Source organism: Pungitius pungitius, chromosome 13 (genome assembly GCF_949316345.1).
Source record: "Pungitius pungitius chromosome 13, fPunPun2.1, whole genome shotgun sequence".
NCBI classification, from domain to species: domain Eukaryota; kingdom Metazoa; phylum Chordata; class Actinopteri; order Perciformes; family Gasterosteidae; genus Pungitius; species Pungitius pungitius.
In genome coordinates this window covers 4,465,994-4,487,230 of record NC_084912.1, presented here as the reverse complement: position 1 = coordinate 4,487,230, position 21,237 = coordinate 4,465,994, and the positions used below count along the sequence as shown (strand labels likewise).

Sequence of the window (21,237 nt, the reverse complement as noted above, 5' to 3'; positions counted from 1 at the left end):
TCCAAAAATGTCCATGACTCAATGAATATATATGAGCTATATGATGAATCAGTTCAAAATACAACAGGCATGAATCATATCTCCAAATGTTTTACAGGTTTGAGAGTTACAGGGTCTGTAAGAACTGGTTGTGGAAGCAATGAAATCCAAACGCCATAGTCTTCAGTTCACGGAAACCTGCGGAACAGGAAATTGGACCGCTTTGTTGTTCCAAATCATCAATTTACATGGGATGGTCAGATACAACATCTCTTAAGAACTAAGAGTTTCCTTGCAAGTATCAATACGTACGGTAAATGTCCTATAGCAGATCTACAGACAACACAAGCAGGTCAGGAACCTTATATTTTAGTATAAGTACTGAAAAGATTCAAATACAAATATTTAATGTATACTAATACATAGTTTGTCAAACGCAGTATAGCAAAAATAACAGGAAGTTCTACTTTTATGCAATTCTGTTTTTTCTTATGGACAAATCTCTACGGAGCGGATATATGAGGGTCAAAGGTCATTGATGAAGTAGTTTGGCCCAAAGGATTGCAACAGCACATACTTTGTAAGGGCGGCTCCAAGAAGTGAAAAAGAACAGTACATGATTTGGAAAGCAGGGATTGTACTTTGCGCTCCACATTTAACACAGAAAACCGTAATCATATTTCTTATATCTTGATAAAGTCATTAACCATCCACTAACACAATGACACATCATCAACATTAAAGTGTTCACAAAATATATCAGTGTGACGCTACCTGCAGCCATGTTTTTTTTATTTTTGATACTTTAGTTACTTTTTACACATGCATCTACTTTTGTATGTAACACTTTCAATGCATGAGATTATGATTGGTATTATTACACAAAGGTACAGGATCAGAATACTTATTATATTCTTGCTTTGAAGGCCTTGACTTAAGCATCTAATGTTCAGAGAGCACAGAAACAGGCCTTTCCTCAGTTTGGTCGATGCTGTTTGACTCTTATCATTCTTTGTTGAAACAATAAGCGGGTTACAACCCTTGAATTACTGATACTTTTATTACTGCCATTACAACAGATATGTACTTGTGCTTTAATCCAGTGCTGGACCTTTGTCTTTATCTTTACTTCCCAGTATTTCCGTTGTTAAGACAAAGTGAACATAAACATGTCGTTACAAGCCTTAAATATTTTATTTATTACACAGGCATCATATGTTGCCATTTACCCACCCTCGTCTTCTTCAAATGGCACAGCGGCCAACTGGAGTTGTGGGTTTCTGACAGTCACAAACCCGTTGGCCATGTTTGCCGTCTACTAGTAATCCAGGTACTTTACTTTAATCTATAGGCTTTATAATACATACCTACATACCTATGTGCGTCCACCAGAGTCAAAAGTCTCTCGTGTTCTGACAGTGTGGCGAGTCCCTAAGAGGGACTTCTGAACCCAGGTCGATCCCTCGGAGCCTCAAAAGCCTCGAGGCCCTGTTCTGTTATGAGGTGGCGGAACAGCGGGGAGAACCCTGAGGAGAACATCTGGATGTTCTTCTGGCTGTTCTTCTCAGTGGAAAACACCCCCGGGGGCGGATGGAAACCAACCCTCGGTGAAAATCACTTAGTGTCAGAGTAAAGGCTGACATTGACTTTGCATTGTTTCACTGTCTTATATGTGTTTTCTGGGGGGAGTCCTACTCCAGAGATACCTGTTAAAGTTCAAGTTAACTCAAGAGAGGGGAAACAATGTAGGTTGGACAGGTGGAAGATGCAAGGGAAGCTGGTTTACTGATGCAGCCTGACCTCCAGTGGCACACACACAGAAACACACACAGATAGAAAGTACAACGTAAGAGCAAAGTGCTACCAGGATCTCTTTCTCTCTTCACAATAAGACGCCATGACAGAACATTATTGTATTAAAGCGTCTATGCACCGAATGTAATTGAATGATTGGGAAATAGCATACCCTCTTTCTCCAAAAATGTTGGCAAATGTGAAATTGGGAAGCTGAAGTTCACCATTTGGGAACTATAAACATGCTACGCATTTGTATATTTTATTTTGAAAAACTGCCTCACGTTGATACACGTTTACAAAAATGCCTTTGACCGGGCGGACAATGCATTGTGAATTAGATTTATTACTTTTAGTCACTCTGTGACACGTTAATGTGTCATCCAAAGACTATTAAAATATCTATGAAGTGGTGTGGCAGAAGTTCCCCATGAAATGTAACACTACCTCAACCAGCTGAAACAGTACTACTACTGTGAAACAAAATAACTTAATGATCCTGGATGGGATTAAGTTAATTTCACTGATAAACACAGCACTTCTACATGTAATGGAACAGTGACATTAATTTCATATCAAAATCTATAGTGGTCCTGTAGATTGCTGGTGAAATGTAATGAAAAGCTCCCTATTTTCGGGGGTTTTGTGAAACATTTTCATGATCTCTCTTGTCTTTAGTGTTTGTTGACAGCCTGTAATAGAGACATACATATTAAAGTCCTGTAGTTAATACATGCCTGAACATTTATTAAAAGAGAAAAGTGCAGCATCATTTTTCTGACTTTAAATCAAATGAGGAACCAAAGAACTCCATTAACTTTAATACCTATAAACTCCCTCCCAGTGTGTTGTCTACTTTCTCCTGCTGCCGATGCTCCACTCCCTCACACTTTCTCACCCTCGTGTCCTTTTCTCACCCTCGTGTCCTTTTTCCCCTCCCCCTCCCTGCATTTCCAGCATCTCTTCTCTCTCCGAGCACTTTCACATGAAAGCTGGAGCTGTCAAGGCATGCTGAACAAAGGGCCGGTCCCACACAGGCCCGGCCCCAGGGTGTGTCTCTGTGTGTGTGTGTGTGTCGTATAGTTCATGACTCACATCTGGGTGTTGTTCTATCGACTTTGCTCTTCTGTAAACCTGTGTTTGTGTTGACAACGCGATATGGCGTTCAAACATTCACACAGGAAGATCGTTTGCACTGTTTTTTTTCATCCCGTCTGACAAAGTCCACAAACAACTGAAACGTGTGTATCTGGATCAGTTTGGAAACCTCAGTACATTTAGGGTGTTTATATACTGGTTATTTACATTGGTTCTTGAAAAAGATGATCTTCTTATTTCCCGGCCCCAGGGTGTGTAATATAAACATTATGACACCACAGCTGTGTGAAAGGAGTCAGAAAGTGCAACCGCTTCAAAAAAGAAACTTTTTATTGCGTAAAAATACATAAGACTACCAAAAATAATCAATTCATACTACAGCAGAGAAACCAGCCGGGTGATTTGAAGAAGTGGCTGAATGTTAACAAAACATTTTCTTTAGTACATGATATATCCATTCAATGACTAAAGCCCGTGCCCCCCGTAAGTAAAAGCGCAGTTATTTAACAAACAAACAATTGATTCAATTTGGTTCGTCATTTATGCAGGAATTTGCTGCAGGAACTGTCTGGTTTGGACGCCTATTAGGTCCTGGAATGGAAAGAAACGTAACTGTTGACAGGGATTAAACGTGTGTCCGTTTTGATGGGACATTCAAAAACACACCACCAAAGAGGCTGAGGCACCGGGTTCACACACACACACACACACACACACACAGCGTGTCTGGGGATTGAATACTTTATTCCCAGTGCGTCACAAAACCAGCAGGAAGCCAAAAGGGCAACAGCAAAACCTACGAGAAAACCTGTCTGTTCAGTCTCCTCTCTGAACGCAGTCTCCCTGTGAGGCAACAAAAGATCCGATCTGAGATCAGACTCAGGCATTTGACGTTTTTTAAAATTTGAATTTGGTTCCAGTTTAGAGTGCGGTTGACAAAGTCCACATTCATGGAGTCTATTATTATTATTACTATTAGCAGGGCTCAGAACCGGAAACAGCAACAGCAAAGCAATCTCCCTCAGTTAAACCCCTTTAGTAATAACTAAGAATATAAAACACATCAGAAATCATAAAAAACGGGAAAACATAGATGTTAGACTGCCTTAATACACGCAAATATTTAACTCCGAACGTTTGCTTGCTTCTTGCTGTAAGCACGGCCACAAACAGAATAAAAGGAACACTGATGAACTGATAAAACCTAAATCATAACACATGGGAGGAAATCAAACTATGATTAATATTCCTTTTCTATCCTGTGCAAGTTTTCGTCTTCTACCAAGGTAGTTTGAAAATAAGATTGATGCTTTACATATGAGAAATTCCCTTAGGTTAAGTGCACTTGGGTGATATTGCATTGAGAATTACTACAGATAAAGAACAGATAAAAGATGTCGCACTTAAATGCAGAATGGAAAAAGAAGTTTTTTTTTTTTTCTATAATGAAGACTTCATCTAAAATAGAACTTTGTATATTAAAGCAGTTGTGACATCCAATTGCAGTCGACTTCCAGTAAACCCACCCACCCCCCCACCCACCCCCCACCCGCTCCGGACTCGAGAGGCTTTCCACCGCCGAACCAAATCTAACTGAACTCAACCGAGCTGTCGCTGCTCTAAAGTGAAACGTGTAGAAATGTTCACTGGGCAGCGTGGGGGGCGGGGCGGGTCCGGGGCAGGTCGGGCCTGCAGGTGTGGCGTTTCAAGCCGAGGGGTAGAGGTACTTGGTCTTGGCCAGGCCGCTCAGCTCATCCTCGTAGCGGGGCAGGCAGCAGAAGAGGACGGCGCAGCCGATGCAGAGGATGGTGGCCCCCCAGCCGAAGCCGTAGGCCCAGGTGTAGTAGTAGTGGCCCTCGAAGAGCCCCTCGTTGAATTTGACGGGGTAGATGATGAGGGCGATGATCTGGAGCACCACTGTCGAAGCGGAAGGAAAAGGGGGAGAAGGATCAGCCGTGCGGCCTTTAGAGAGCAGCAGACACCGAGGGCTCCCTCTTGGTGCAAGAGTTTACATCAAGGGAACGGCGTCTGTGGCATTGAAGTGAGTCAATCGAGAGAAGAGCGTGAAGCAGCTGCTCTTTGCGCCCTCAAGGGAAGACAGGACGGGCAGGGAGTCAGGTGTGGTACTTTTATCTCAACGCTCGATTCATCGAAAATTTGAATGCGAAACTTCCGCTGCTTTTCTTTGCATCCAGATCGGGTCAATGGCACCAGAGACGCAGCGGTGGAAAGACGCTGGAGAGAGGTAGCCCAGTGCTTAAAATGTGAAGTGAAGCATTCATGGGTTTGTGAAAGTCAAAATTGGAGTAGAGTACTAAAAAAAAAAAACATATCCTTCTTTCACTTCCTGGAAAACACATTTTTATGTATTGAAATGCCATAACCATCACTTCATAAATATAATGCTGAACTTACGCTATATTGATGTTTTTTATTAATGATGTATCACATCAAATGCATCAAAGATACAAATGTGTCTTCATTTAGATTTGGATGAATGGTGCACAAATTGACCATTGGATGGAATCAATACGTGCACATTGACCTGATCCAATAATTGCGGTCCCTATTCAATGGCTCTGTCATCTATCTTTTCTTCTTCAGGGATCGACTGAAGAGTCTTTTTGCTCCACCTGTTTGGAGCAAAGTGCCAAACTTGGTCTGAGCTTGCCGCGGCACGTTAAGAACTGACGTCACGGTTCTGGTGAATTATGTTTCCCTGGTCTCCGAGAAGCAGTTTGCATCACAACAGTCTGACACCTGTTCCCCTGATCACACCCTCCCCTCCTTCTGCGGCTTACTCACTTTCTGCTGTTTCCTCCACTCCCTGCGCGTCTTACACTCCTTCCTTTCAACGTCAGAGCTTCACACGTAGGAGAGTTTATCTCTTTTCTTTGGGATTGAGGTTTCTAGAGAAAGCTTAACGTGGAGTCATCTAGCTTGCTCTTTCTCTCCTCTGTTGTGACACATTCTCTTAATTTTCATCTCTAGGCCTCGCCTTGAAGTCTCAAACCCCCCCCCCCCCCCCTCAGTCCGTCCCGGATTTATTATTATTTTAATTTCAATATTACGGTTCAGAAAATCACAAAATTATAAGTAAAGATAATCGTAAGCGATTCTCACTTCACACTCGAATGCTATCAAAGCTCATTCCTTTTTCGGTACAATTACCACATGTAAGTATTACATTTTTAGTAGAGAAAGTTTAAAAATGCTTGTCAACCGATTCTTTAAATAAGATATTTAGTGATTCAAATAATTGATTATAATTATTCAAATCCTACGTCTATTTTAGACTTGAGATATACAGTATATACCCATCATAATAACATAGAATATAGGATATATGTAATATACATAATAAGTTCAGATTTGTGACACTTGTTCTAATGCAGTTAAATGACTTGCAAGCATTAACATGTTCTTGGAGGATCAGATATCAGCTCCAATTTCAATATCCGTTCATCTACTTTAAGCGTCGATCTTTGAGTGGTAAGGACAGCTGTTCTCGACCGAAGAAGTTCTAAGTGAACTAAAATGTACAGGATGATTTTGTAGATGAAACAATTCGTGGATTCAAATCCCCAGATCTGTAAAACTCAGGTTGAATCACGCAAAAAGCCCCGTTTCAAATCGCTCGACAGAGATGTGCTGGGAAATGTCTCAGACTCAGAAAAAAAAGAAGCGGAAGGAGAAACGCTTGAGCGGTGACGCGTGTGACGTTTGCGATGCGCGAGGATCTTACCGACGATGATGCACATCACTCCGATGAGCGGCATGAGAGTCAAGTTGAGCGAGCAGCACAGCCCCACGCAGGCGATGATGAAGGCGACGATGAGGATGAGGAGGCCGATGATCATCAGAGCGGCCACGGCCTGGGCCCAAGCTGAGGGGGCAACGCAAACAAGGGAGCCGGTCAGTTACACGCAAACGGAACAGAGGAACACGCTTTCAACGAGTGGAGACATGTAACGAGTATTACGTCATGTTTATCTTCGCAAACAGACATTGTTTTTTTTTTGTTTTTTTTTAATGTGATGAAACTACAGCCAAATCCCACTGTGTGCATTCTGCCAACAGCCAGTTACACCCAATGCGCCGTCACTGGATCGGCCAACACCCTGAATTATTCACAGCCGCATGTGGTCAGGTCGTTCCCAACCTGCCTCGGCATGAGGTATTTCTCTCACGGCACGCACACACAGACACACACACACACACACACACACAGCAGACTAGTTCGACTGGTTGCACTTCTACTCGCCGTAGATGCAGGAAGTAAAAGCTACCGAGGGCTGTTGTGCAATCCCAAATATACTTTAGGATTCTGCACGTTAGGAATCAACAAAATAGTCATTTATAGTAAACTCGAGCAAAGCCGCGCACAAAAAAAAAACAACCCTCATAATTGATAGAATGTGATGTTGTGCACACACCATCTCCAAAAGTAAAACCCACAATGGGCATAATAATCTTAGCATTGCAGCATTGTGTGGTTTTATGTTTTTGGGCTCAGGTTCACATGGAACATTGGTGGAGTAAACAAGGACAGGACGGAGCTCTACTTGTTGCCCTCGTACATAACACACTGTCAACGAGCGATTCTGTTTCTGCATTTAATAACACAAACGGTGAAAATGTTTCCTCATCCTTTACAAACGTGTTTGTTCCACATCTGGGGAGTTTTTTTTTTTTGGAGGGGCATTAGGACAGTGAGCTTACCCGATAGCCTTTAAATTACCTAAAGTTTATAAACCGAGTATCTTTAAGATAATTGAGATTTGAATGGAGAGGCTGTTAATGGCTCAAATACACAGACTGGAATTGCATTTAATTAAACTTCCAATGAAAAGGTTGGATGTTCCAGTAAAGCATGTATTGCTTTTGATTGGTATATTTCGTCACAGCGCCCTCCCCTCTGGCAATGACTCATTTTAACAAGTAATTATCTAAGCTCCATTATTTCTTTTTTTTTTCCATCGCAGACTCACGGCAACATATTTTCTCGAGTAGTTCCCAGGAAAGATAAGGCGTCTGCCTAAATACGGGGCGTGTGTTCGGACGGACGCAAATATCGCCGCCATGTTGCTTTTCCTCAGTTTTAGCCTGAGGTTGTCTGGCTCCTGTTTAACCATTTTCGCCCCGCTGAGCGGCAGCTGAAAGTAACTGAAACTTCAAATGAGACCAGAAGGCAAAGGGAAAAAGTACTGAGATAATAATCCACGGGCCTGTTGGGAGGTTTTCTAACCCACAGAGTCTGATAGGAGCCACAGTAACGTCTTTGTTGTTGAGTGCGCGGGTGGAATAACACAAATACAACCTGAGGAGGAGGAGAGAACACACTGCGTGTACTACGGTTATTGTTCAACACACTTCCAGAGTGTCAGTAATTTCATGCCTCCTTTGTGTGACCTCTGAGGAAAATCTCATTAACACTTTGTCTATGCAACATCCATATCTGTGTTAACACGCCTGACAAACAGACCTCTGGAATTCTTCTCCTCCCCTGCTTTTTCAGGAGATTAGGTTCAAGACTATCTCAGATATGGTGAATCTGCCACAGGCATCGTTGACTACAGTTTCACCTGTGCTCTTATCCAGACTCCATAACGATGTCGTATTGCTGTAGTACAGTGTGCGTTACGTGCCAGCGAGGTAGCAGCAGGGTAAGAGCTCCACTTTATGGCTACTCGATAAACAAAAGTCAAAGCACAGACGCAGCGACAGAAAGGCTTCCTGGATTCTGGTCGTTCCGTTTGGAAATGCGCTGCCACAGTTTCATGATCCTTGCAGAAGAAAATGTGCTGCACTTCCTGGCAGTTCCCTCACAATGTGGGGAGAAGGGGGGGAGGGCGAGGGGAGGGGGGGGGTAACCTCTTTCTAAATGGGCTTCTTTAAAAGGGTTTCTAGGAGCTTTCAGGCTGGGAACAATTGTTTGTAGAGGCCTTGAGACGCATACTGGGCTACACTTTAAAAAGAGACACGTCAACAAAACGCCCGTAGGGGTGAATTCACAGGACTTGAATGCCCCCCCACCCCACACCCCTCCTGTATTTGACCAAGCTGTTAGTGATACAAAACAGGCCAGTGAATCGCAGTTTAGGCCAAAGTTCACTCCAGCGGCCGGATTGAGTGTTTAAACCCCCCCCCCTGCGCTGGGAGTTTGGGTTGTACCCAGAGGTCGAGTCCTTCAACTTACAAGAAGTAAATGTTGAATGTAACACCCCAGCGACACATACACATAACCAGATCATGTCAACCCCCCCCCCCCTCTCACCCCTATTTCCTCCCGGACACTTACGGTATTCCATGAGCGTCTTGCAGTCCCAGTTGCCATTAATGCCGCGGCACTGTTCCCACATGCTGCTGTAGTGGGATTTGCCTTCCTCGTCCTCGATCCAGCCCGACGTGGCCGCGATGGCGATGATGTCGAAAATAATGGCGAAGAGCAGCAGCAGGGGCACGATCCACCTGCACCGGGGGTACGCGATTCCACAGCGAAACATGACCGACGATCGTGGAGTGCCTTCGGGAAGCGAGGGAGGAAAGGAGCCGTGTGTGCGCGCGTGTGTGCGGTCGGTCCGGTTATGTAGAGCCCCGCGCGTCTCTGAGCGCGATACACGGCGTCGGTGGGAAGGTGTGGCGTGGACAGCCCAGCAGATTACAATAGGAAAAAGAAGAGAGAAGCCCCACCCGAGTGTGTGTCATGCAACCTGTTTCGGGAGCCGACTGAGGCCCGGCCCCATTCACGGTGTCACATTACACCAACGGGAAAAACACACACACACTCCAACGGTTATCCTGATTCCTGACCACTAGTAACAATTTGTAGGTTTTAGTTGTTGTTGTTGTTGTTGTTGGGAGGGGGAGGCGGGGGAGGGGGGGGCAGCAGTAGAAGAGGAGCGAGAAAGTGGGGCGAGATGGTGCAGTACCTCAGTAGGCCACGAGGTGTCGGGCCAGCGCACTCTGACTCATAGGTATGTTGTGGAGTACAATTGCCCTTTTGTCGTTTGACCATAAAGTCCAGTGCTTGACATTCAAAATTTTTGCTCACCAGCGGCTGCAGTTACGAAGCCACTCAGAAATGTCATGTACTCACAATTTTGTTGACTACGATTTGCTACAATTTACTTAATTAAAGAACTAGTTTTACTATTGTTTAAAATGTAAATGACCCTTGTGAACACCTGAATCAAGACTGCATGTATATGTACCACATCTTCAGGTGTTATAAGTGTATAAAGCTGCTTCTGTATGAAAGTAAATGCAATTGACAGAGACAGAAAGAGTAGCTAATTGCATATAATTGTGCATAAAGCTCTGCACAAGCTCTGGACCAGGGACCTTACCGCAAGACGTTTCGTTGCACTGCTTTTGACATGGCCAATACAGCACTATTGTAAAAGTAATATTCCAAGAGCATATTTTTGAAATAATGAGAAATAAATTAAAGAAAGCAGATAATGGTATGGGTTGCTTTATTTGGGGTGAATAAGGACAAGCACATTAACATAGAACAATGACTATAACATGCATAACGACACAAACAGCAGTTTCTTGTATGCCACAGAGATACATCCCTCAGTTAAAGCAGGCTAACAGTGCAACAACCCTTAATTGGGATTGGGCCTGTGGCTTTATGTCTTCTAGTATATCTTTTTGACTTTCTTCTGCTCAACACAACGCTGTACATCACACTGTTTAAATTCTGTCCTTACTGAAACAGCAGCCTGGCTTCACTTTACTGTAGGTGAGGCACAAGTGGTGCTTTAACATCTGTTGATGTTATTGTGCTGAGAAGGCTAAGAAATGTGCACATCTGATATTTTATTGACTTGGACCCCCACAGTTTTTTTCAACAGGTTTAAAAAAACAATAGGGTTAAAGAGGATAGAATGTGTCCTATGTTGCCGTTAGAGTGTAAAGCCCCTCGAGGGAGGTTTATGATTTGTGCTATTGAGTGATTTATTAAATAAATCTGACATGACTTTACCATTTTCCTGTTTTTCTGAGGCCTTTCTTTTACACAACTTAAACCAGGTTTTAGCCCAACATGCTCATGTACACATACTTACAAGAGACGGCAGTTACAAACTCGGATGTAAATGTACACTTGTGCTCTCCATCGCCATCATTCCCCTGTGAGAAGATGGTCAAACACTCGGGATGGCGCTGCCGCGGCGGGCTCTTCTGCGCGAGTCCATGCATAAGACAACCAGCCGGTACAAGTTCAGTGTGACCACCAGAGAGTTCTTGATGGTGAAGAACACTAGCATTTGATGGAAGACGTGAAAGTAGGTCATGACGGTGAGCCTGACCACCAGGAAAGGCACGTCTTGGATGAACAAGGCCACCAGGATGCTCCAGATGTTCGCACAGAGGGAGACCTCGCTGGGCCCCTCCTTCCCATCACTGTCTGGCTTGGAGTTCAATGCTTTTTAAAAAACAAGGAGACACAAAAAAAATACAGGACTTCAGTATATTTCATTTTGCATCTGTCTGTCAACATTTGTGCACTAACGCTTTCGCGCCCACGTATTTGTTTCGCGATGTGCGCTTAAAAGCGCAGACTTCCTGTCGCGGAGATGGAAAATTGTGTCATGCACATACATTCACGGGAGGGTCAAGGGGAAAGTGGGATTTTTCTACAAAGAGAAGGAGAGGATGCGTAAGGTGTGCCTAATCATGTATTCAACCGTATGCACAGAAGCCGCCCGTGCCATTTGCCCCTTTCAGTTCCCGCGACAGGGAGTCTGCGCTTTCACCTCAATGCGGCTTGTTGGTACGTACCATGCTTTTACGTGCACATCGCAAAACAAATATGCTTGAAGTGGGCGCAAAAGCATTAGTACATGAGGCCCTTAGTGCTCTAAAGGCTTTATGTCATTTAAGTTACACCAGAAAGTATTACAAATAAGATTCTGAAACATCTATTGCTAAATGTTTTCATGTTGGATTATAAATGATTGAGATCATTGCTGAGGTTGTCAGTTCCGAAAACAAAGTAACGCCTTTTTAATCACATTATTATAATGTTCTTTCTTTGTGTTTCAGAAAACACAATCCTTTGTTCAGATTTAAGAAGCTGGATTTACATCCTCACCAAAAGACATCTGCAAGTCAGGTGTTACGTACAGTGCTCTATGGGGATAGGTCTACAGATTTTGTGTTGTTGGTTTGTGTTGTTTTTGTCTCCCCCTTCTGTTTCCATTCTCTCACTTCACAGATGTGCACACCTGGTTCCCCTCATCCAATCACCACACCTGTTCCAGATCTCCCATCAACCATTCCCTTTATATAGTCTGTTTGTTTTCAGTGGAGGGGAGGTTTTTTTGTGTTGAGCTGGGCCCGTGTTGTGAAGAGCTCTGTCTTGTGTTGGAATTGAATTGGTAACAGCCTACTGGTGTTTTGTGATATGTTTTGGTTGTGCGCACAGGGTCAATGAGGACAGGTAAGATACTCCGGGGTTTACATATTGCATACACGTAGGTGTACCTATTGTTAGTACCCTAGGCTAGAGTGAGCACCACCCACTGTATTTTTGGGTGCTAAGCACCGGTCAATGGGGGCGGGGTTTGTTTATGTTCTTTTCTTTGGTGCCACTGACAGTCCTTGTTGATCCCTGTGTCATTTTTTTTGAACAATAAATACCTTTTTGTTACGTTTTGTGTGTTGGATTTTGTGTGGCTAACGCCTCACTTGCCTTGACCTGTTGCCCTTATGTTGCGCTCCAGGTCGAGCCACCAGGGAGTGTAACATAAAATGGGGGCTCGTCCGGGATATTTGATCCTTTATAAGCAACAGGTTGGATGAGTGTTGGTGTGCAGTACACACGTTGAGTAGGCTGGTGGTATTGGTTAGTTTGAGACAACATGAGCATGTTTGATCTTCAGGATTTTCTTGATGATCCTTCTGTGGAGCAGATTAATCACTGCACAAAAAAGGATTTGTATGCCATTGCGGCACATTTTGAATGTGCATTTTCACCAGTTCTGCTAAAAGCAGAATTAAAGGAAGCGGTGGTAAATATGTTGGTAAGCAAAAAAGTGCTTGTTACGGACAGCAGTGCGACTGCTAATGAGGTCGCTATTCCACAAACCTTGTCTTCTAGCGCAGAGGACAGTTGTGAGGAAGAGGTAGTTGATGGAGGGCTGGTTGCTGATAAGCCCGTTCCTTTAGATGCGGCCCCTGAGTTAGATCTGAAGCCTCCTCGTACGGTGCCCCGATTTTCTCCGTTTTCCTCTCCTAAAGTAAGCGATGAGGCCCGCCATAAGTTACGCCTAGCACGTTTACAATTTGAGGCGCAGGAGAAAGAGCGCGACGCAGAATATAGTCACAGGTTGGCTATTCGGAAAATGGAGTTAGGAATTGAGGCAGAAAGAATGGCATTAGAAATAGCAGCAGAGAAAGAGGTGAAGTTAAAGCGCCTAGAACTAGAAGCTGCTGCTGCTGCTTTGAGTATATCTCAATCTCCTAGCCCTAATAGGTCTATACACCTGGATCCCTCCGCGCCTACAAGAGGTTTTGAGGTGAGTAGAAATATTGTGTTGGTCCCTCAATTTCGCGAGGCGGAAGTAGACTCTTATTTTACTGCTTTTGAGCGAGTAGCTACCTCACTGGAATGGCCAAAAGAGGTCTGGTCAATACTGCTTCAGTGTAAGCTGACAGGGAAGGCACAGGAGATTTTAGCTGCACTATCTCTGGAAGATAGTTTGTGTTATGAAACAATTAAGGCTGCTGTGCTTCGTGCCTACGAACTAGTGCCTGAAGCATATCGACAAAAGTTCAGAACATTAAAAAAATTGTCTAGCAAAACATTTGTTGAGTTCGCCCGCGAGAAGGAGACTCTGTTTAATAGATGGTGCAAGGCGAGCAACGTGACTAGTTTTGACACTCTGTCGCAATTAGTTCTCATCGAAGAATTCAAAAATAGTCTGTCTGATCGAATTGTGACCTATCTCAATGAGCAAAAGGTGGAGACATTAGCGCAGGCTGCGGTGCTTGCTGATGAGTTTGCGTTATCACACAAACAAACGTTTGGAACTCTCAGATATGAGAGTAGGTCTTTTACTCCTTCTGCCTCGGCTAGAATGCAGTCTAGTCCGTCATCGCCACTCCGCTCTACTGAGGAACGAGAGTGTTTCTACTGTCACCAAACAGGTCACATAAAGAACGATTGTTTTATGCTAAAACGCAAGCTGTCACAGCCAAGCAAACGACCAAAAGAGGTTGGTTTAGTGCGTGCGTTGGTGGCTCCAGTGTCACTGGCCCCGGAGATGGAGGGTGATACTCTGGAACCTTGTTATGAACCATTTATATTGGACGGCCTGGTTTCCCTCAGTGCAAATTCGTTGAACCAGTGTCCAGTGCGCATACTTAGAGATACGGGCGCCGCTCAGTCTTTCATATTGTCAGACGTGTTACCTTTTTGTGATGACACTTTAAGTGGCTCTAGTGTGCTTGTGCAAGGCATTGAAATGGGGTTTGTGTCTGTCCCTCTCCATGAGATACATTTAGCCTGCGACCTAGCAAATGGAGTGTTTAAAGTGGGGGTGCGCCCGTCTTTGCCCGTTAGAGGCATCACATTTCTGCTAGGGAATGACATCGCTGGTGGTAAAGTTATGCCAGTTTTAGAAATTCTAGAACGACCTGAGATCTTGCAGCCTGATGTGTTGGCTCAGGACTTCCCTGAAGTGTTCCCTGTGTGTGTGGTCACCCGTGCTCAAGCACGTAGCTTGGGTGAAGCAGTTGTTTTGTCAGATACTCTGTTCGCGACTGAGTTGAATGGCCAGACTGTTTCCCCTGTGTTTCCTCAGTCTACTGCTGAGCCGAGTGTCCAGCCTAAGGTTCAGTGTGATCGGTCCACCAAAGAGACAACTAGGTTGCCCATGGTTCGAAGTAATCTAATTGCTGCTCAGAAGGAGGACATTTCTTTAGCAAAGTGTTTTGCTGCGGCTCTTGCTCCAGAGAGCGCTAAAAATAAAGAAATAGCTTATTTTATGGAAAATGATCTTCTGATGCGGAGATGGAAATCTCGCGCGGATTTGGATAACGAGTGGAGTTATGTCAGCCAAATTGTTGTTCCTACACAGTACCGACAGTCCGTTTTATCTCTGGCTCATGAACATCTCTGGTCTGGTCATCTAGGTATTACGAAGACCTATGACCGAGTGCTGCGACAATTCTTCTGGCCAGGTTTGAAGAGAGATGTGTCCTTGTTTTGCCGTACATGCCATGTATGTCAGGTCACGGGGAAGCCTAATCAGGTTATTAAGCCTGCGCCTCTTCACCCAGTTCCGGCTATAGGGGAACCGTTTGAGCATGTATTGGTGGATTGTGTTGGCCCCCTGCCAAAAACGAAATCTGGTAACCAGTTCCTATTAACTATAATGTGTGTAGCTACCCGGTACCCTGAAGCTATCCCTCTTAGGAGTATAACCGCTAAGGCAGTAATTAGGGCCCTAATCAAGTTCTTTTCTACTTTCGGCCTCCCTAAGATCGTGCAAACCGATCAAGGTACCAACTTCCTTTCGGGTATTTTTGAGCAGGTGTTAACATCACTGTCGATATCACACAGAATCTCGAGTGCTTATCACCCGGAGTCGCAGGGGGCACTCGAAAGATGGCATCAGACGTTTAAGTCAGTGTTGCGCAAATATATCATGGACAGCGGTAGGGAATGGGATGATGGAGTCCCCTTGGCTTTATTTGCAGTTCGGGAAATAGTGCAAGAGTCACTAGGTTTTAGTCCAGCAGAGCTGGTATTTGGCCACACAGTTAGAGGACCTTTAAGAGTGTTAAAGGATCAGCTAACAGGAGAGAGTTCGCCCACCCAGCGAAACGTGCTGACCTACGTAAGTCGCTTCAGAGAACGACTGCACGAGGCTTGCAGTATCGCTAAGGAAAGTCTCTCTGTTGCACAGCAGGGTATGAAGCGGCAGTTTGATAAAAAAGCACTTCCACGTTCTCTTCAAACAGGTGACTTGGTTTTAGTGTTGCTGCCTATTCCAGGTACTTCAATGAGTGCTCGATTTTCTGGACCTTATACTATTGACAGGAGGTTGAGTGATACTGACTACGTTGTCAGGACTCCTGATAGAAGGCGGAAAACCAGAGTTTGTCATATAAACATGTTGAAAAAGTATTACACTAGAGGCGATGTCCAGCCTGAGACTCGCAGTGTACCTCTTGTAGCCACTGTTGCAGTGTCAGCTGTGAGTCCTAACGCCGAGAGTGACGAGGATGGACTGAGTTTGCGCAATGCTCAGCAACAGACCCCTCGGTTGTCAAACTCAGAAATGTTGTTGAAACTTCCATCCTTAATGTGTCATTTAAGCAGGGAGCAGGAAGCTGACCTACTCTGCCTTATCTCAGAGTTCCCCTGTCTGTTTGGAGATGTGCCTACCCGCACTACGGTGCTAGAGCACGACATCGATGTAGGTGAGTCCAGACCTATTAAACAGCACCCGTACAGAGTAAATGCATACAACAGATCTCTGATGAAAAAAGAGGTTGATTATTTACTGGAGAATAACTTGGCACGACCCAGCTCCAGTCCATGGAGTTCTCCGTGCTTATTGGTTCCAAAGCCTGACGGCACTGTCCGATTCTGCACAGATTATCGTAAGGTAAACCATGTAACGGTGCCTGACTCATTTCCTATGCCCCGCGTAGATGATTGCGTGGATACCATAGGATCTGCTCGCTATGTCACAAAGTTGGATCTATTGAAAGGTTATTGGCAAGTTCCCCTTTCACCAAGGGCTTCTGCCATCAGTGCTTTTGCAACTCCTGATAATTTTGCACAATATTCCGTGATGGCTTTCGGGATGAGAAACGCTCCGGCCACTTTCCAGAGGTTGGTGAGTAGTGTTTTCAGTGGTGTGCCTAACTGTACTGCATATTTGGATGATGTGGTAATACACTCGTCAGAGTGGACTGCTCATGTGGACACTCTAAGAACTGTGTTTCAGCGACTAGCTGATGCATCTCTGACACTAAACCTTGCAAAATGTGAGTTTGGAAAGGCGACTGTGACCTACTTGGGTAAACAGGTGGGCGGAGGCCAAGTGCGACCCTTGGAGGCAAAGATCGCAGCCATCAAATCTTTTCCAGTACCCACCACTCGGCGGGAATTACGCCGATTCCTCGGAATGACTGGTTACTACAGAGGGTTCTGTAGGAACTTCTCTACCGTTGCAGCCCCGATGACTGACTTGATCAGTCCATTGGTAAAATTTGTCTGGTCAGATAGGTGTCAAATCGCTTTTGAATGCTGTAAAGCGCTATTATGTAATGCCCCGGTACTAAGTGCTCCTGATTTCAATAAACCTTTTTCCATTGAAGTCGATGCAAGCTCTATTGGTGCTGGTGCAGTTCTAACTCAGATGGATTCTGAGGGTTTGGTCCACCCTGTGGGATTCTTTTCAAAGAAATTCAATAGTAGCCAAATGCGCTACTCGACCATAGAACAGGAGACGTTGGCTTTGCTGCTCGCGCTCCAATTTTTTGAGGTTTATATTGGGTCTAGTGCGGAGCCTGTGATGGTTTACACAGACCACAATCCGCTGGTGTTTCTGCATCGCATGCACAATCACAACCAACGACTAATGCGTTGGTCCTTGATTATCACCAATTACAACCTGGTGATCCACCACAAAAAGGGCACTGAAAATGTGTTCGCAGACGCTCTGTCCCGGGTGTAACCATTGTTGGTTAGTGGTCGCTAAGTTTTTGGTCTTTATTTTTTTTTTCTGGATTTGACTGTTTAAACTTGGTTAACCCCATGATCTGATGTATCGTCAGCCATGGGCTGACTCTTTATGGGGGGGAGTGTTACGTACAGTGCTCTATGGGGATAGGTCTACAGATTTTGTGTTGTTGGTTTGTGTTGTTTTTGTCTCCCCCTTCTGTTTCCATTCTCTCACTTCACAGATGTGCACACCTGGTTCCCCTCATCCAATCACCACACCTGTTCCAGATCTCCCATCAACCATTCCCTTTATATAGTCTGTTTGTTTTCAGTGGAGGGGAGGTTTTTTTGTGTTGAGCTGGGCCCGTGTTGTGAAGAGCTCTGTCTTGTGTTGGAATTGAATTGGTAACAGCCTACTGGTGTTTTGTGATATGTTTTGGTTGTGCGCACAGGGTCAATGAGGACAGGTAAGATACTCCGGGGTTTACATATTGCATACACGTAGGTGTACCTATTGTTAGTACCCTAGGCTAGAGTGAGCACCACCCACTGTATTTTTGGGTGCTAAGCACCGGTCAATGGGGGCGGGGTTTGTTTATGTTCTTTTCTTTGGTGCCACTGACAGTCCTTGTTGATCCCTGTGTCATTTTTTTTGAACAATAAATACCTTTTTGTTACGTTTTGTGTGTTGGATTTTGTGTGGCTAACGCCTCACTTGCCTTGACCTGTTGCCCTTATGTTGCGCTCCAGGTCGAGCCACCAGGGAGTGTAACACAGGCGTTGCTTGATTACAGCTAACTCCTCTTATCTTAAGTTCAGATCTGGAGACTTTGTCAGAGTGGATTTCCCTCCAAAGACTGAAAACATATAAATGAGCTTATTTAATACACCCTTCCTGTTTTGTGGTGAGCCTTAGAACTTTATCTATGAAAGTAGGGACATTTCTATGGCTTGCAAAGTGATAACACATTTTATGGGTTAATGATTTGACAAAAATGGACAAAACTGCTGTCCCCAGATCTGCTAGAGCTCTAGCCTGGACGCTGGTGACTGAACACAGCCTTTTGATTGTTCCACACTTTGTGTGGGAGGTTATGGGAAGTTATACACAGCAGTCCATGCTGTAACTGCTCAGTAAGCGCTAACGTTATTCGACTGACCGGCCACATTTAGGGGGAATTGCAGCATGCTCCAAGTCCATACGGCTAAGATGATGTAGACCAGCTGATGATTGTTGTCTCTGGAAAAGACACAGAATAGAACGATAGAAGCTCAGAATATATAGTCAAAGTCTGTAAGTTTCTACAAATGGCAGTGGTGAAGCAACTTTTTACCACTAAATGCAATGATGTAATGTCCTGATTTGGGAACACAGATTATGTTTAGCTCGCCTTGAACGTGTTTGTGTTCCCCACCTTTGTGTCGATGGTTTATACATGACAGTGTGAACATGCTCATGTGCAATGCATTATTAGCCACCCACTTGACATCCGACAGCGTCTCACTGGTAAACTCGAGGATGTCTGCTGCGGTGCCAACAGAAATTATGAGAAGCTGCGACAGCTCATCACGCGTGACTCCGCCTCCCAACGGGAGGAGCCATCTCCCCACAATGAGGAGGAGGAGTGCGCTCTGATGAAGAACTAGGATCCAGTTGTAGGGACAGGTTTTAGACGCCTGGAGGGGAGAGATTTTGTTATGTTTTTGTCAGAATTAGAAGTATTCTGTTTCAAATTAAATGCTCCCCTGCTGTTAAATCACATGAGGACTGAAATCCTTCTCTTGAAAATTTGTTTGTTTGATATTCATATTCATCTTTTAGTTTTAAAACATTAATACATTTTCAGCTCAAAAGCAAAAGAGGACAATGTTTGAACAGATTAAATGACTTGTTCTAATTAACACAATTATTTGACTGTTTTATCGACCTTGGCTCTAAATCACTACCAGATAACACTGAGAGGGCGGGCGGCTCTTCCCAGAATCCAGGCCTGTGTTTATATGAGGATCCTTTTTTTTCTCCCATCAGTGGAGTCTTTCTGAATGATGTGACTGTGGGACGGAATCAGGCTTTTATCTCTTTTGCATTTCCTTCTAACTGGCAATATGTGAAATCCGACCGAGTCCCCACTCCTAGAGAGTAACTCACATCAAAGAACACTTAGTAACTCTGTGCTCTTTGTCACCACATTTAGGATCACACAAACACAGGATTTTACTCTTTGTCAATGAAAAGGGGATTTTCAGTAAAAGGGGAAGATACATTATTATAGGCTCTTTAGATATGCTTAAAACAAAACAGAAACACTTATATATTTTGTGGAAAACTAAAATCAAGTGACTGTAACAGAGGGTTAGTAAATTAGAACAACAAGCAGCATTCTTAAGATTGGACAGCTTTCCAGGTTGAGGTATTAGTTGCATCATGTCGGAGCTCTTCACTACATATTGTCCTAACTTACCTCCTCGTCTTCCTGGGATGTGATGTTTCCCCAGGTCTTGTTGCCAAACATCTCCTCTAAAGGATTCTTCCACAAGTCAGGCTTTTTGCACTGAAAACAGTTGAGAGATGCTTTTCACAAACAGAGCACATAACATTTCTCTATAAAAAAAATGTTTAGTTAAACCCACTGATAACTGTCATTTCATTACATGTTTAGAAGGCATTAGAACTTTTTTGTATGTTTTTCTAAACATATGTGTCTGGCGTGGAGTACCTGGGCAATGCTGACTTTTTCATGCTGTTGGTGGAGCTCCAGGATCCAAATGGAGGGAATAATACTGATGAGAAATAGAAAGATAGCAGGAGAAAACCTGCAAGACAACCCGAGGTCCTCATTAAGACAAATTCATAAAAACATCTCTGAGCATTGGAAAGTAAATCATGGGTGGATTATTTCTATTTACAAATAATTAGAATCTTACACACTGAAGCTGACCGTACAATTTTACAACAAATAATTTCTGCAGATGAAATGTGAACCATGAAGGAGGCTGTTAAGGTATGTTAAGGGGGGCCACTCCATCCTCACAGTCCCAACCAGGTGACAGGCAGGGGGGAGGGATAAAAACGGGGACCATCACATAAGCCCAAACATATGCATGCATTATACTCCTTATGTATTCAGCAAGGGAAATATCTTCAAAACTTCAAAGTTTTTGCATAGACAATAAAATAAATGTTCCAAGTTTGCACCGTTAGCATAAAATCAATTTCATTAAAAAAAACAGTCAACAGCATGCACCTGGTCTTACCATTTATAATCTTGTCCCTTGCGACTCTTCAGTGTGATTATCATTTCAACGACAAGCGGCAGAAAGAGGACAGTGAGGAGCCAGTAGATGTGGTCGTGCTTCACCCACACCACCCTCCAGATGCCCATCAGAGACACGAAGATGAAGAGCGCGCGAGTTGTGATCGCACTGATAAACTTGAATATGCACATCGCGCTGATGGTTTGAGGTAAAATCCCTGAAACAATGAAGATCCCACAAAGCCGTGGGTTTCTGCTGCTGCTGCTGCTGCTTAAAAAGGGAGGGCGAGTGGGGGAGGTGGGGGGGGTGTTGGATGTAGTCTTTTCAACAACGTTTCATCTGACAGCGGACCACAGAAAGCCTGTCCAGGACTGAAGTGAGAGGTCACAGAGATTCTAAATTATATGATTCCATGATTT

The 21,237-nt window shown here is 44.1% G+C and overlaps 2 protein-coding genes across 2 annotated transcripts; both read right to left on the bottom strand.

Moving 5' to 3' along the window:
* Window positions 1-3,183: 3,183 nt before the first annotated feature.
* perp (p53 apoptosis effector related to pmp22) lies at window positions 3,184-9,686 on the bottom strand. The gene is made up of 3 exons (XM_037465978.2): window positions 9,173-9,686; window positions 6,617-6,757; window positions 3,184-4,788 (listed from the first exon to the last, which is right to left on the bottom strand). The coding sequence occupies exons 1-3, from the start codon at window positions 9,375-9,377 to the stop codon at window positions 4,577-4,579; spliced, it is 558 nt and encodes a 185-aa protein (XP_037321875.1). The 5' UTR covers window positions 9,378-9,686; the 3' UTR covers window positions 3,184-4,576.
* Window positions 9,687-9,771: 85 nt separating this feature from the next.
* Window positions 9,772-21,009, bottom strand: LOC119214389 (transmembrane protein 26-like). Its single transcript, XM_037466140.2, has 6 exons — window positions 20,819-21,009; window positions 20,281-20,377; window positions 20,045-20,115; window positions 19,047-19,262; window positions 18,724-18,803; window positions 9,772-11,305 (listed from the first exon to the last, which is right to left on the bottom strand). Exons 1-6 carry the CDS (start codon window positions 21,007-21,009, stop codon window positions 11,025-11,027), a joined length of 936 nt encoding a protein of 311 aa, XP_037322037.2. The 3' UTR covers window positions 9,772-11,024.
* Window positions 21,010-21,237: the final 228 nt, after the last annotated feature.